This window comes from Rhincodon typus, chromosome 3 (assembly GCF_021869965.1).
Source record: "Rhincodon typus isolate 14 chromosome 3, sRhiTyp1.1, whole genome shotgun sequence".
NCBI lineage: Eukaryota > Metazoa > Chordata > Chondrichthyes > Orectolobiformes > Rhincodontidae > Rhincodon > Rhincodon typus.
The window spans coordinates 13293405-13308936 of NC_063334.1; the positions used below are offsets into that span (position 1 = coordinate 13293405).

The following is a 15532-nucleotide window of genomic DNA, read 5'->3' on the forward strand; positions in this document are numbered from 1 at the left end:
GATGGGGGTGGGGCTTGAGGTGGGAGGAGGGGATAGGTGGGAGGAAGAACAGGTTAGGGAGGCGGGGACGAGCTGGGGTGGTTTTGTGATGCGGTAGGGGGAGGGGAGATTTTGAAGCTTGTTAAGTCCAAGTTGATACCATTGGGCTGCAGGGTTCCCAAGCGGAATATGAGGTGCTGTTCCTGCAACCTTCGGGTGGCATCGTTGTGGCACTGCAGGAGGCCCACGATAGATATGTTGCCCAAGGAATGGGAGGGGGAGTTGAAATGGTTCGCGACTGGGAGGTGCAGTCGTTTGTCGCGAACCGAGCGTAGGTGTTCCGCAAAGCAGTCCCCAAGCCTCTGCTTGGTTTCCCCGATGTAGAGGAGGCCACATCGGGAACAGCGGACACAGTATACCGCATTAGCAGACGTGCAGGTGAACATCTGTTTGACGTGGAAGGTCTTCTTGGGGCCTGGGATGGGGGTGAGGTGTAGCACTTCCTTTGGTTGCAGGGAAAAGTGCCGGGGCTGGTGGGGAGTGTGGAGCAGACAAGGGAGTCACGGAGAGAGTGGTCCCTCTGGAAAGCAGATAAGGGTGGGGTCAGATTGCAGATGGCGGAAGTGCCGGAGGATGATGCGTTGGATCCGGAGGTTGGTGGGGAGGTACACGAGGACGAGGGGGATTCTGTTTTGGTTGTTTTTGCGGGGAGGGGGAGTGAGGGATGAGTTGCGGGAAATGCGAGAGACACGGTCGAGGGCAGTTTCAATCACTGCGGAGGGGAAGTTGCGGTCCTTGAAATACGAGGACATCTGGGATGTCCGGGAGTGGAATGCCTCATCTCGGGAGTAGGTGCGGCGGAGCCAAAGGAATTGGGAATAGGGGATGGCATTTTTGCAGGAAGGTGGGTGAGAGGAGGTGTATTCTAGGTAGCTGTGGGAGTCAGTGGGCTTGAAATGGATATCAGTTTCCAGGTGGTTGCCAGAGATGGAAACAGAGAGATTCAGGAAGGACAGAGAGGTATCGGAGACGGTCCATGTGAACTTAAGGTTAGCATTTTTAATTTCATGCTTTATAGATGTCACTGGCAAGGTGATGTCACCCATCGCTAATCACCCTTGAACTTAGTGGCTTGCTAAGCCATTTCAGAAGGCAATTAAAAGGCAACCAAATTGTTGTGGCAGATTTACTTCTTTAAAAGACATTAATGAACCTGATAGGCTTATAACAACAAAAAAAAAATGGTAGCTTCACAGTCACGATTACCAAGATTAGCTTTTGATTCCACATTTTCATTAATTGAATACAAATGCTATAGTGGGACTTGAATGCATGCCCACAAAGCATTAGCCTGGAGTTCTTGATTGAGTGTCCAGTGGTATTACTATGACACCATCAGCTTGATGCAGTTATGGGGAAACTAGTCAGGCATATGGCAGGGAAAAATTTAAATGAGAAAATTGAGCAGAAACACCGTACAGCACAGAAACAAGCCTGTATAAAATTATATTAAAATACAAATAAATTATGCTCAGAATGATTAAAAGCTATACTATAATGATGAAATTCGGATACATATAACCCAATGGGCAGCTTCTGATGCCACCTGAATTCACTGGATTAAACAGCTGCTTTGCAATCACATTTAGATCATCCATGATCTTCTGTACCAGCTAAAGATAGATGCTTTTTTAAAAGGAGTGCTACTATCATACAACAATCTGTTTGAGAATGTTGCTTCATTCATGGCTAAATAAGAAAGTTAAGCGCAATATTAATCAGAATAAACACTCTACATATCTGCCAAGAGTAGTGGCAAGTCAGAGTATTGGACTTTAAGAACCAGTAGAAAATAAGAAATAAAGAGATAGAAAGCAGAATATATGAGGCAAATCTAGCTAGTAATAAAAAAAAACGGATAATAAGAGTTTCTACAAGTATTTGAATAGAAGAAAAGAGTAACTGAAGTTAGAGATAGTAAGAACTGCTGATGCTGGAGTCAGAGATAACACAGTGTGGAGCTGGAGGAACACAGCAGGCCAGGCATCGTCAGAGGAACAGGAAAGTTGACGTTTCGGGTCGGGACCCTTCTTCAGGAAAAAAAAAAGAGTCCTGACCCGAAATGTCAGCTTTCCTGCTCCTTTGATGCTGCCTGGCCTGCTGTGTACCTCCACCTCCACGCTGTAGTAACTGAAGTTAGTACCGATTCACTCTCTCTCTCTCAGAAATTGATAATTGAAAACAAAGAAATAGCGGAGGCTAAGAACAGATATTTTGTGGCGATCTTTATGATTTTCAAATATCATTGGAAAGTTAAGAGGCGAGTTTAAAACACTATAGTCGAGAAAGGTTGCTGGGAAATATATTGAACCTAAAGGCGGACAAGTCCGTATGACTTTATGGCCTGTTTCTTAAAGGCTTAAAAGAAGTGGCAGCATAAACAGCAGATGCATTAGTTATAATCTTATAAAAGTGCATGGATTCGGGAAGGGACGTGGTTTGGAAAGTAGCAAATGTAATATTTTTATTCAAGAATGGAAGGAGGCAGAAAGCAGGAAAGTCATAGGCAGTTATCATGACATCTGTCATAAGGAACATGCTGGAATTCATTATTAGGGAAGTTATAGCAAGAGACTTAGAAACTCACCACGTGATCAGGCATGGCCAACATGGTAATAGAGTTTTTGGATGAAGTAATGTTCACTGTAGTTAGAAGGGATTTGGTAGCTTGTACTGTACTTAGATTTCAGAAAGGTATTTAATAAGGCACCATATCAAAGGTTGCTGCATAAGACAAGAGCATATGGTATACAGAGTAACATATTGGCATGGTTAAAGAATTGGTTAGCTTACAGGAAATTGAGAATAGGGATAAATGGGTCTTTTCTGGGTTGGCAAATTGTAACTAGCAAAGTGCCACAGGGATCAGTGCTGAATCCTCAACTATTTACAATCTGCACCAATAATTTGGATGTAAGAAACAAATATACGATAGCTAACTTTGCTGACAAGTAGGAGAGCAAGTTGTTAAGAGGTGGAAGATACTCTGCAAAGGGATATAGAGACAGGTTACGTAAGTGGACAAAAAAAATTGGCAGATGGAATATAATGTGGGTAAATGTGAAGGTAACCATTTTGGGAAGAACACAAAAGCAATACAGCTTTTAAATGGAGAGATACAGGATTTAGTTGGTGTCCAGGTACAAGTATCATATAAAACAATATAAGTGTAAAGTGTATCAAATAAAGGTACAGAAAGTGATGATGAATGCAAATGGAGTGTTTTTGCCTATTGCAAGGGGAATGGGATATAGAAGTAGGGTAGTTATGGCAGTTGTACAGGATGTTACTGAGACTACATCACTAATACTGTGTGCAGTTTGGTCGTCTTATTTGAAAAAAAAGATTAATTGCTTTAGAAAGAGCTCAGAGAAGGTTCATTTGACTCATGAAGAAAGTTTAGGCATATGTCCATTGAAGATCAGAAGAATGAGAGGTGAATTTGTTGAAACACATAAAATCTTGAGGGGACTGTATAGAATGGATACCAGGAGAATTGTTTGCGATATTAAAATTAGGAAACATAATTTAAGACAATAATGGCAAAACTTAGCTTTATAAGGCAAAATTTAATGTGTAATCAATGAGAAAACCCAAGGCCCTAAAACCACAGGGAGGTTAAGGATGAAATGTCTTTTTTAGTGCAGCTAATGGGAAATTAGCATTGCTCAGAAAACTAGCCTTTATTGTCAGAGGTGGGCAATTCAGGGTGCAGTCTTGGTTGGATTTGGGGAAGTTGTCTCAGATTTGGTCGGAAAGACTTTTAGGTTTGAGCTGAATGCACCCAAGTTGGTGGATCTAGACATTTTTAATCAACCTGGTTAGATATATTATAACACACCTCTGGAACAGGTGGGACTCGAACACACCTTCAAGACCCAGAGATAGGGACACTACCAGTGCACTTCAAGAGCCCTTAGACATGTTACTAAAGACTGCCAGGCCAGGTGGGATTTCAACCTGGACCTCTTGCCTCAGAGACAGGACACTACAATTTTGCTTCAAGAGCCCCAAGTTGGTGTGTGTAAATCCCGAGTTCAGCATGCAGAAACAAAAACTCTGCAGAGTTGAAAATAACTGTAGACCAAAAGCATACGGGAAAAAGAAAAAAGCAGTACTTCTGTGGTGGAGCACCAAGCAACAGTTAGGCTCAAGCTTGAGTTGAGAAGTCCACAGTCATGAGGTTCTCAAGATATATTTAAGGATCACCAAAAATAATGGAAGGGTGCTCACATAATTTCATACCATGAAGAATAGCTCGAATACTGGTGACAGAGTGAACTCCTGAGAGCTGTGGCACTTTGGTTTGGTACAGTAAGCAAAGTATCAAGAATCTGACAAGTAACCAAAGACTTTGGGGGTGGAATTTATAAGGAATAAGGTGAGGTTCAGTTGTTCTGTAGTATACGTTATTGCATTTTATTATGCTTTACATTAAAAAGTACAAGCATTAATCTAAGATTGTGTTGATTTAGTATTTTTTCCTTCACTTGTTTCCAATATAGTAAAACTTATTTGTTTTCATCCATGGAATCTTGTGATATGATTTCTTTCAGTTGATCACTGGGTGCTTGATTTTCTCTTTAAACATTAATGCTCACTCTTGGAATGTAACAAAGTTAGAGGTGTGCATATTTACAGCCACTTAAAGCTCTGTTACCTCTGTTTTTGATGCATTGGTTGTTGTCTCATAGCCATATACTGCATGTCCTCCTGTAAGCGATTTAGTGGGGAGTCTGGTTTAATTCGGATGCCATAATAGTGATATTTAGAGTTTCCCCTGAGAGAGAAAAAAATGTTTCAAAATAAAAAAAAAATGTGAAATGAATCACTGCAATAATCTTTGGAAATCAGGATTCAGTCTGATAAATAGCTAACCTTGTGCCTAAACGCCTAGTGCGCAGACCCATGAAAATGGAACGAATGAGTTTTCCAAAAGAAGCTGCATTGACTGGATCAAGCTTCTGTTCCTGACAATGACGCAGATAGTGGTTGTAAAGAGTACTTCTAGGAAGGCTGACACCTTCTGCTGTCTCATAGTTGTCCAATAACCACTGAAGCTGAAAATAAATGTGAAAATATTGTTATAAGACTACTTTGAACATACAATTTGAATATAACTACCACATTGGGGCTGGCACAGTTGATTAATCACAATAAATACTTAAATTGGTTGGTTTACTGGCCTATGAAAGACAAACATTAAAGGTGTGCAAGGTGAAGCGAAATGTCCAATGTGACTGTCATTGATTCGGATACCATAGAAAGAATCAGAGTCCAATCTTTTGACATCATGAAAATGAAGGCAAGGCATATGTTTATATGTCTCACAAAATAATAACATTCTTACTCTTTAGCTAAATCATAAAGTCTACACTTTATAAATCCTGATATTCTTGTAAAGATTCCTTGCGATGACATTTTATCAAACTATATAACCATAAAATTATTTTATCACTCAAGGACCTTCTGTGGTACTGTTACAGATAACTATCCAGCATTCAGATCCTTCCTAAGAAAACATACTTCTCCCAGTTCAGCTCACTTGTAAATTATATTCTTCTTTTAAAACATTAAAAGTTTTAGATCAAAATAAGTTACAAAAATAAAACAGGAATCAGGTGGCTTGAAATCACCTCCTTAAGTATGTCTGTTTGCTAAAGTCATTGAATGTGATAGGTGGCTCAGAGTCTCAGGTCATGCTTCCCAAGATGGTGTCCACCATGAGGGCCAGAGGGAAATAAAATTATAAGTGTATTGTTGAACTAATCTCCTATGACTTCTGTACAATGCTGTGTGATACAACCATTGCCTAATAGAAAACAACCATGTTCCTGAGACTACTCAATAAACCTGTAAGACTCTGAACACAAAGCATGCAACATTTGGAGTACTGAGTACAATTCTGGTCACCCTGCTACAGGAAGGGTATTATTAAACTGGAAAGGGTGCAAAAAGGTTACTGAGACTGGAAGGTTTGAGTTATAAGGAGAGGCTGGATAGACTGGGACTATTTTCCTGCAGGGTGGGAGACTGAGGGTAACCTTAGAGAGGATAATAAAAATCATGAGGGGCATAGGTAAAGTGAATAGTCAAGGTCTTTTCCCCAGGGTGGGGCAGTCAATGACTACAGAGCATAGATTTAAAATGAGAGGGGAAAAGATTTAAAAGGGACTTGAGATGCAACTTTTTCACACAGAAGGTGGTGAGTACATGGATCACGCTGCCAGAGGAAGTGGTAGAGTTGGGTATTTATTTAAAAGACATTTGGATAAGTACAGGGATAGCAAAAGGTTTAGAGGGATATGGGCCAAATGCAGGAAAATGAGACTAGTTCACATTAGGAAACATGGTTGGCATGGACGAGTTGGGCCAAAAGGCCTATTTCTGTGCTGACCAAAATTGTGTCCATCTATAAGGCAACTCTACCTTTTCTTTCTCCCCCTCCATATCCCTTATTATTCAATTTCAAGCTTAGCAATTCCCATTCTCTGTCCTTTCTATACCATTAGTCTCTGTCTGCCCACAAAGCCTATCAGCTAAACCATAAACACTCTTCTGACGTGATCACTTCCTCAGCAACATGCTTGCAGAGGCCACCAATCTCACTATAAACAATCAATAGGCCTAATGGGAGGATGGACGTTATAAATAATCACATGGAGTGCAAAAGCAAAACATTATGGTGAATGTTCACAAAAAGACTGGTTCAGCTTCAACTGCATTACAGCAACCAATTCTGACACCACACTTTAGAAAGGACATGAAGGCATTGGAGTGAGTGCAGGAAAAAAGTCATTAGAGAAGCTCAAAGGATGACAGGCTTCATATTTAACAAAAGATAGTCTGGGTGGTTCTCCTTAAAGAAGAGACGGTTCAGAGGAGAAATGATAGAGGGGTCCATATCACGTCTGAACAGAGTATATGGGAAGAAACTGTTCCCAACAGTGGAAGCGTCCAGAAGCAGAATGATAATTTAAAGATTGGCAAAAGAAGCAACAGTTTTTTTTACACAGGTGATTAGATTCTGAAATGCTTTGCATGGGAGCTAGTAGCATCGGATTCAATTGTGGTTTTCAACAGGGAATAGGATAAATTCTCTGAGGAGGAAAAAAAAGTGCAGGGTCAAAGGTAAAGGACAATGGAGAGGGCCCAGCTGAGTAGTTCTACCACACAGCTGGTAGGGGTAAGGCAGGATGAATGAATTTCTACCGTTCTATAACTGTTTTATATTTCTATAAAGGCTGCTGTTATTAACTTCCTAAAAAGTCTATTATTTAAATTTACAATTCTCCAGATGCCACTGGAAATTCAACCATTCCTTTCTTTAAAAAATTACAGGCTAACTTATTGTCTCACAGCAACACCATAATTTCTCCCATTTATTCTTAAAATCCTTTGAATGTGGTTTTCATCACAGCTACTTAACTAGTCAAAGTCACAAGCAATGTTTGGTGACACCTACAATTCCATAGACCTGTTAATTTAAATCCTTTCCACCAATGATTATTCTATCCTCCTGTCTTTCTTTAGCTAAATTCACCAATCACACTCATGTGCTTATGCCTGTTTCAACCCAACCACAACTCTGCCTTCAATGACTTTGTTCCCCTGTAATTACACATTCATCTCCAGAGATGCACTCATAGTCTCTTATTCTTTGTCAGCTACACAAGCATGGGTTAGCTTCTACATTTATGTTGAGGATACCCAGCCCTAACTTTCTGCCTCAAGTCCCAATACAATTGAGATAGCTGCCTGACATCAAGAACTTAATAAGACAACATTTCTTCCAGCTTAATACCAGCAAAATACAGTACGATTATTTTTTGTGGATCCTACTAGCACCCATTTATCTCTGTCCTTGACTACATCAGCACTCTGACCACAAGATTGGGCTTTCAGAAAATGTGGGAAATTGACAAACTATTTGACCCTAAGCTCATATCCCCTTCCCCACAACTACACCATTACCAAAACAGCTTTCTTCCAAGTGTCCACTTCCACTTTCTTCAAAGTATCAGCTTGGTTCAGTGGTAGCATCCCTGCCTGAGTTAGAAAAGAAAAAAAATATAAACATTTGCAGTTATACAGCACTTATCATGACCTCAGGACATTCCAAAGTACTTTTCAGCAAATTAAAAGTACTTTTGACTTGTAGTTACTGTATTAATGTAGAAAACATGTGCTAATTTGCGCAGAGTAAGATCTGACAAACAGCAATGTGATAAGCTGTATTAGTAATGTTTGTTGGCAGATAAATATTGATCAGAGTCCCCTATGATCTGGCCAATTGTCAATCGATTGTGGGTACCAGTCCAATATCAGCAGCTGAACACTTTAATTTAGTTTGACACTTCAGTGTGGTACTGATGAAGGACTGCATTGAGAGGTAGCATATTTGAGATGAGATGTAAATAGAGACCATGCTTGGCTGTCCAGATGAATATAAAAACTGCCTGGGCACTTTGACAAATGGAAATTTTACCTGTGTCCTGCCCAACAATCCTCCTTACTCGACACAACCAAACAAATCCTTACAACATTCATTTCATTGCTGTTTGTGAGAATTTACTGTGGACAAATTTGCTTGTTATTCTACAAAACAACAGTAACTACTCTTCAAAAAGTAATTAATTCTGATAAGCAATTTGGGATATTTTGAAGACATCAGAAGTGTTATATAAATGCATGTCTTTATTGCACTTCTACAACATTGCCTGCTTCCATTTCTAATTCTTAGCCCAGTCCTTGATCATCACGTAGTTCGATCTCTCCTCTGGTCTCGCAACTGACCTTTAAGTTTTAATCCTCTACATTATTCAAATCATCCCAAAAGCTGCAGCTTGTATCCTTACCTGCATTCCTATCAGCTTCAAAATCAATTGGCTCACTCCTCTCTAATTTTGTGCGTTTTTTTTCTTGTTTTAAGTTCTGTTAAACAACTTTCTTTTCTCCCTATTAACACTAAATGACCATGTATCCTTTGCACCCTATGTTTGAGCAGTTAGCCACTTGCTCAGCCATTACACATTGGCACTCAGAAACTATCTTCCTAGTTTTTCTATTTTTGTGCCTTCCTCCCCACTGCTCAATAAACTCCTCAAAACTCTTCTTTTCAATATATGTTTGGTACAGCACAAGGACACTCTCCACTTTGCTTTTTCTCTCTACTACTTGGGCATTGAAACATCGTTCTTTTGATTTATATACCTCACTGGAACATCTTACTTCATGTGAAGGCAGCTATAAAATTAGAAGGGGTTGTTTAGTAAGAAGTTAGTAACATTTTACAGAAACAGTAAATTCAGAATCTGCAAGTCAAATTTACAGGACTTGGTAAAAATTAGTGACAACAATTCAAATGATTATTACTATTAATTCTCACTTTACATGATCCTTTATTAAAATGAAAAACTATGCCTGTTGCCACCTGAAATTTCTGTACCGAGTGCCTTTGCAATTCCAAAAAGGCACCTAGGGCACCTGTGTGCACTTGTGAGCTGAACTGCCCGGACAGTCTGTTGAAACAGGAGTTAGCACGCTTGCAGTAAATATCTGTTGGAAGTATGCGCAGCAAGCAAGTCGTGACATCAACCAGCACACTCATTTGAGAATGTGCTGCTATCTTAAAAGTTCAAAGTTGCAAAGTTTTATTCTTGTACATTTCAAATGTGCATTCAGCAGAAGGAATTAGACCACGCCTCCCAGCACTACCCTGCCACAAGAAACATTTTCAGGAGGATCAATTTTTTATATGTTGGTGTTGGTTCATTTATTCTGACTATTGCTATTATTCGCTAAGTACTTGGTACGTTCTACAGCTCTTTCAAGTTGCATTCTCTGTACAGAATGACATGGTGGGTGGAGGAGGACTTCTTGCTGATTTCAATGTGTCTACACAAATCAATTTCAGGTACAACTACACCAGTAACCACTGACGTCAGAATACAGCGTGATTTGGAAAATTAACAGACATTACCAAAAGCAAGACAAGAGGCTCCAAGAATGGGAGAAGAGTCCTCATTAGGATGTGGTATTGCTAAGCTTGGCAGCAATTTTCCTCCATCAGGAAAGAACAAATAATGACAAATCTGGACCTCAATTAAGAATGTCTCCATGTGCAACTAGCTGAAGCCACAAATGCAACCTCACAGCAAGGTGAGGACCTAATTACCAAAGTCTGTGAAGGTGACTGAAGCAATGGACCTCTATAAATCTGGCTCTTTCCTGGTTGAAGCTGGAGATGCTTGCAGCATCTTGAAAGTTTATTGTTCACACTCGAGTGAGGAGGTCACTTTGGTTCTCTATTTTAAAAACACCAACTGCAAGCAGAAGGAGTGAGCATGTGGCTCTGTGAAGACTGCAAGCTTACCTACGGTGTATTGTATCAATCACTGCCTGCGTGTCACTTTGCGGGTAATGCACACCAACTATGCTCTATTTTGGAACCAAAAGGGATTCCAGTCCCTCAAAGTGCAGCTTTTATGTAGAACACAGAGGCTGAATCAAAGCCTAATGTATCCTGGCAGCAAGTATGAATACCTTCCTTCCACAGCAGTCCTTGGTGCCAGCTGTTTTTAAGCCACCATGACAAACCAAAGAGTGGCTAGTAGGCAACAAGGGCTCCTCACTGGCAAGAGGCAAAAAAAAACTACAGATGCTGGAATTCAAGGTAGACAAACAGGAGGCTGCAAAAGCACAGCAGGCCAGGCTGCATCTGGATGAAAGGAGCAGTCAATGTTTCTGGTATTTTGTTCAGTACTGGATGTGGGGATAGGGAGCTGCAGATAAAGTGGGGAGGGGGTGGGGGGCACAGAGGGGTGGAGGCGGAGATGGTGGCCCTCCCTTCCAGCCACCAACCGGATTCATCCCTCACATCAACCAACCAGGTCGTCCCTGCCACCAGTGTCCACCTATCACTGCCAGTGTGCCTCCAACCCCTGCCCCCCACGACCACCGCCCTCCCACCCCCCACTTTACCTGCAGCTCCCCCTAACCCCGCATCCATTCCTGAAGAAGGGTAATACCCGAAACGTTGACTGCTTCTTTGTTCCAGATGCTGCCTGGCCTGCTGTGTTCTTCCAGACTCCTGTTTGTCTACCTCGTCACTGACAAGATAGCAGTTGACTCCAGCGGACAATCCGTGCACATATGCACAGTGTGCTGATAATGAAAGCCATTCTGCCATAAGAAATGTGATAGAACAGACCTCCGGCTTGCTGAAACAATCCATCTGCTGCTTGGAATGCTCCAGAGGTACCCTGCATGACACAGCAGATTGGGTGTCAAGTTTTCATGTTGATCCATTTCATGCGGCCTAAGTACTCAGCCCTTTTGCCATCAGCTATATGGCAAGCAGCTAAGGAGTAGCAGAAGGTAGAAGAGAATTTGGCAGAAAATAATGTAGTCACCCCTTCCTGTGCCTGAAGAATTCATCAGAGTATAATACCATTGTTTCAACACCAACTCCTACTTTCCTTCTGTCACTGACCATTGTGATGTCCACTTGCCATAAACCAAAATCAAACTCAACTCAAAATAAATATTTGGTTTGGAAAATAAAACTCACATCATGTAATATTGTATGCAAAAGTCAACTAATCAGCTTTGTGCATTTTCTTAACGGTCATCACAAAAGATGAAGTATGACTGGTAGAAGGCTCCTGACGCTCAATAGGGAGGCCTGGAGAAAGCTTTGAAATGTGATAATGAAAAACGTAGGGCACAGAACACCTAGCTGCATCTGGTGTCATCTTGGACTGGCAGAAGCAATTTAGACCAGTTAGCTGAAGTCAACAACAAGGCCACTTTGTTTTCCTGAGAGAGGACAGAAAGTTTATACTCCATGGAGTCACTGATTTGCACCATATCATAGTAATCTGATGAATGACACTGCAGTATTGCAGTGACACTGCAAGTGTCACCTGCTCTGATGTCAGCAGTCTGAACTGCCCAAAAGTGCACAAAATAGATCCTTCCAGACTTCTTGAAATGGCCTGCAGGGTCTCTGGGAAGCTTCCCAATGCACCATGCATTTAGTAATTGACATCTCTCAGCTTTTGCTTTGTTAGCTGCCCTTATTGAAATCTTCACCTAAGTGCTCTGCAGTGCAATCTTTGAGATATCTTGATTTTTCCAAGGACACACAAAACCCCTGCAAACTGTTGCAGCTGTAGCCTAAGCATGCCTAGTATGTCACCATATCCAGATTTCACTGCAAACGTATCCTCTAAGTTACTTAGAGTGTTTGGGCTGTTGCCTGTCAAGTGTGAAATCCACCGATGGTTTTAGGACTGCGCCATCACTTTTTTGTTGTTGAAAATGTGTGGCTTTTATAATTGAATAGTCACACGTAGGCCAGACCAGATAAGGTTGGCAGACTCCTTCCCTGAAGAGCATTTGTGAACAATAGTTCTGACAATCGACAATAGTTTCATGGGTCATTAGACTTTATTTCCAGATATTTATTGAATTAAAATTCCACCATCTGCCATGGCAGGATTCGAACCTGAATCCCCAGAACATTACGAGGGTCTCTGGATTAACAGTCATGCAATAATACCACTAGGCCATCACATCTCCTTTTGGCAGTTCGCAGTGTGTGAACCTAAGATGTGGGCGTGAGCATTGCAATGTGTGTGATGGTGAGGTGAAGATAGAAATGTGCATTGGTTGAGAGTTAGTTGATGGGATATAGCATTAAGATCCATTAATTAACCTTGACTGTTTTTCTGATGTAATTGAATTTCTTGCAGCATTACATCTAAGGTTAGACACCCGACATTGGCCTTGATGACTATCTCCTTACGATGCCTTTTGACCATTTGTTTGGCAGGTTTCTTGTCCCCCTGTGGGCACAGAGCACCTCTTCTCCCTTCCAACTCTTCTATCACAACCTTCAATGCAGTGTCCAGATATGTGAAAGCCTGCTCTCTCTACTGACAACTCCTCTTCATATGCTTCAGCCATAATACACTGCCACTGAAAAGAAATTAGCGAACTTTAAATCGTGCCAGCCGCTCACAACTTTAGTTGTCTGGACAATATATCCAGCTAATGAGCAAGGTTATAGAGATCATGGAAATGAGAGCAGAAGGGTGTTCTGCTGCATGTCTTGCAACCAACCAAATTTACTACTTAATCACACATCACAATCCCTGCACCCATTTTCAGAGTCTATCCAAAGCATTTCCCTTAGTTTGAACTCTGACTTAGACAAACCCAGAAATATCTACCTCCCAATCCTCAAAAAGGAGATCGAAACTTAGCTCTGAAACAACCAAATGATAAAGATCCCTTCATCCCCTGTAAGTTACCTCTTATTAAATAACACTCAAATCCTTTTCTTGCTATGATCAATGCTGTTAATTAACATGCAAAAGCTACAATAAAAGATTTCTTACAGCCCTTTGCAATTTAGTGTTCAAATTATTCTTCATTTACTTTTCAATTTCATGCATTTCACAGGAAATGGCTAGAATTTATTCAAACTTTTAAGGACTGAACTTAATTATTTGATTCACCAACAGAATAGTAATCTTACAAAATCTATACATGCAGGTCCTTGTACCACACTGAAGGTTGATACAGAATTTGAGAAACAATTTTACAAAATAATTCTGAATTTATAGTTCTCCTTAAATCAGAATAATGCAAATTAATTACATGTTTAAATGTCTGAACATTTTTGATAATGTAAATAAATACAGAGCATGTTATCATACTATAACTACTTACAATGCAAAACTATCGGCATAAGCATAATTTAATTGGTACCGTCTGATATCTGAGGTGTTAAAAAGCTACGTTCTTTAGGCAGAAGAAATAAACAATAAATAGAATAAACAAACACAATAGCTAAACTGTCAGCCTACCCTCACGCAGCTAGATGTGTGTTAATTAACTATGAAAATAAGAGGTTTGTCTGCCACAACCGGAAAAGATTTCCAATGTTTTGGTTTATTTACAAATTTTCTAATCTTGATAAGTTTAAATTTCTGGGGCAGATTGTATGGCCCTCAATGGCAGGCTTGCATTTTGGAGGGACAGCAAAATTCCCGGGGGGTGGCCTTCTTGCTCTGCCTACCAACCTGTCCCCAACCTGTCAGTAACTTCACAGCAAGGCCTGCCCATTTCAAGCCTTAAACTAATGGCCAATTAAAGGCCATTTCATGGCTGCTTCCTGCCCAGCAGTGATTCGGAGGCCAGGAAGGGTGGGTAAGCTTGGCTGCTTTTACTGCTTGGGCCTCAGATGAGAAATGGGCTGTTTCGTTCGAGGTCTTGCAATCCGAGTTATGTCCTACTTTTCCAGGCCTTCCAAAATGGAACACTTGCTCCTGGGGCTTCTGGCATTTAGATTCCTGTGACTACATGTAGAAGGTGATGGCCTTGTGGTATTATCAGTAGACTGTAATTCCAGAGATTCTGATAATGTTCTGGGCACCCAGGTTTGAATCCTGGCATGGCATATGATGGAATCTGAATTCAACAAATATCTGGAATTAGGAGTCTAATGGTGACTATAAAACCATTGTCGATCGTTGTAAAAACTCATCTAGTTCCCTTTGGGGGAAGGACTGGGTCTGATCTACACATGACTACTGTGGTCAATTCAGGATGCGCACTAATTGCTGGCCTGGCCAGTGACACCCACATCCTGTGAAGGAATTAAATAAAAAAAGACTCTGGTGGCACTACTAGTAGTAGAGAACTCTGTTAGACAGACAGTCACATAAGACGGCAGCGCTCTGCAGCAGAATGTCGTCCTCAATGGGCAGTGGCAAGCCTGACTTCCAGTCAATCAACACTCTGCTGCAAGTCTGTCAAAATCTCTTAAGTGGTGTAGTAGGCATCCAATAAATAGCTCCCCATGGCAATTCATACATACTAAATCTTCTGAAATTTAACATTGTTCGAACTGTTCCACAATAACTTAAAATGTATAGCTATTATCAATCATGATGCATTAACAAATTGTTGTCAATACATTCTGACACAATGGTCAAAAAGATTTTGACAGGGTTGATAGGACCCTCAACTGAAACTGACCTATCACATTTGCATCCACCCTTGCCCCTTCCTATCACTCACAACAGCATGATCTGGTCCCCCTTGTTCTCACTTTTCATCCCACCAGCCTCCACATTCAAAGGATCATCCACTGCCATTTCAGACAACTCCAGCAGAACACCACCAGTAAACACATCTTCCTGTCACCCCCACCCCATCTGCATTTAGCAGGGATTGTTCCCTCCAGGACACTAGTCCATTTCACTGCTACCAACACCACCCCTCTTCCCACTGCACCTTTCCATGTAACTGCAGAAGGTGCAACACCTGCCCCTTCACCTCCTCCCTGCTCACAGTCTTTCCAGGTGAAGCAGCATTTCACCTGTACCTCCTCCAATCTGGTCTATTGTATTTGCTGCACTTAATGTGGCCTACTCTACAGTGGAGAAACCAAACACAGAGTGGGTGACTGCTTTGCAGA

The 15532-nt window shown here is 41.1% G+C and overlaps 1 protein-coding gene across 5 annotated transcripts in view; it reads right to left on the reverse strand.

Annotated features, from left to right (window-relative positions):
• rfx3 (regulatory factor X, 3 (influences HLA class II expression)) overlaps positions 1-15532 on the reverse strand; it is a 134889-nt gene that overhangs the window by 68041 nt on the left and 51316 nt on the right. For 3 of the 5 annotated variants that reach the window (XM_048621083.1, XM_048621081.1, XM_048621077.1), the window contains 3 exons: positions 8014-8088; positions 4918-5099; positions 4700-4819 (listed from right to left, as the gene is read on the reverse strand). In XM_048621083.1, the coding sequence (XP_048477040.1) occupies positions 4700-4819; positions 4918-5099; positions 8014-8088 (377 nt within the window). The remainder of the gene's footprint in view (positions 1-4699; positions 4820-4917; positions 5100-8013; positions 8089-15532) is intronic. The other 2 variants (XM_048621090.1, XM_048621086.1) reach the window with 2 other exon arrangements.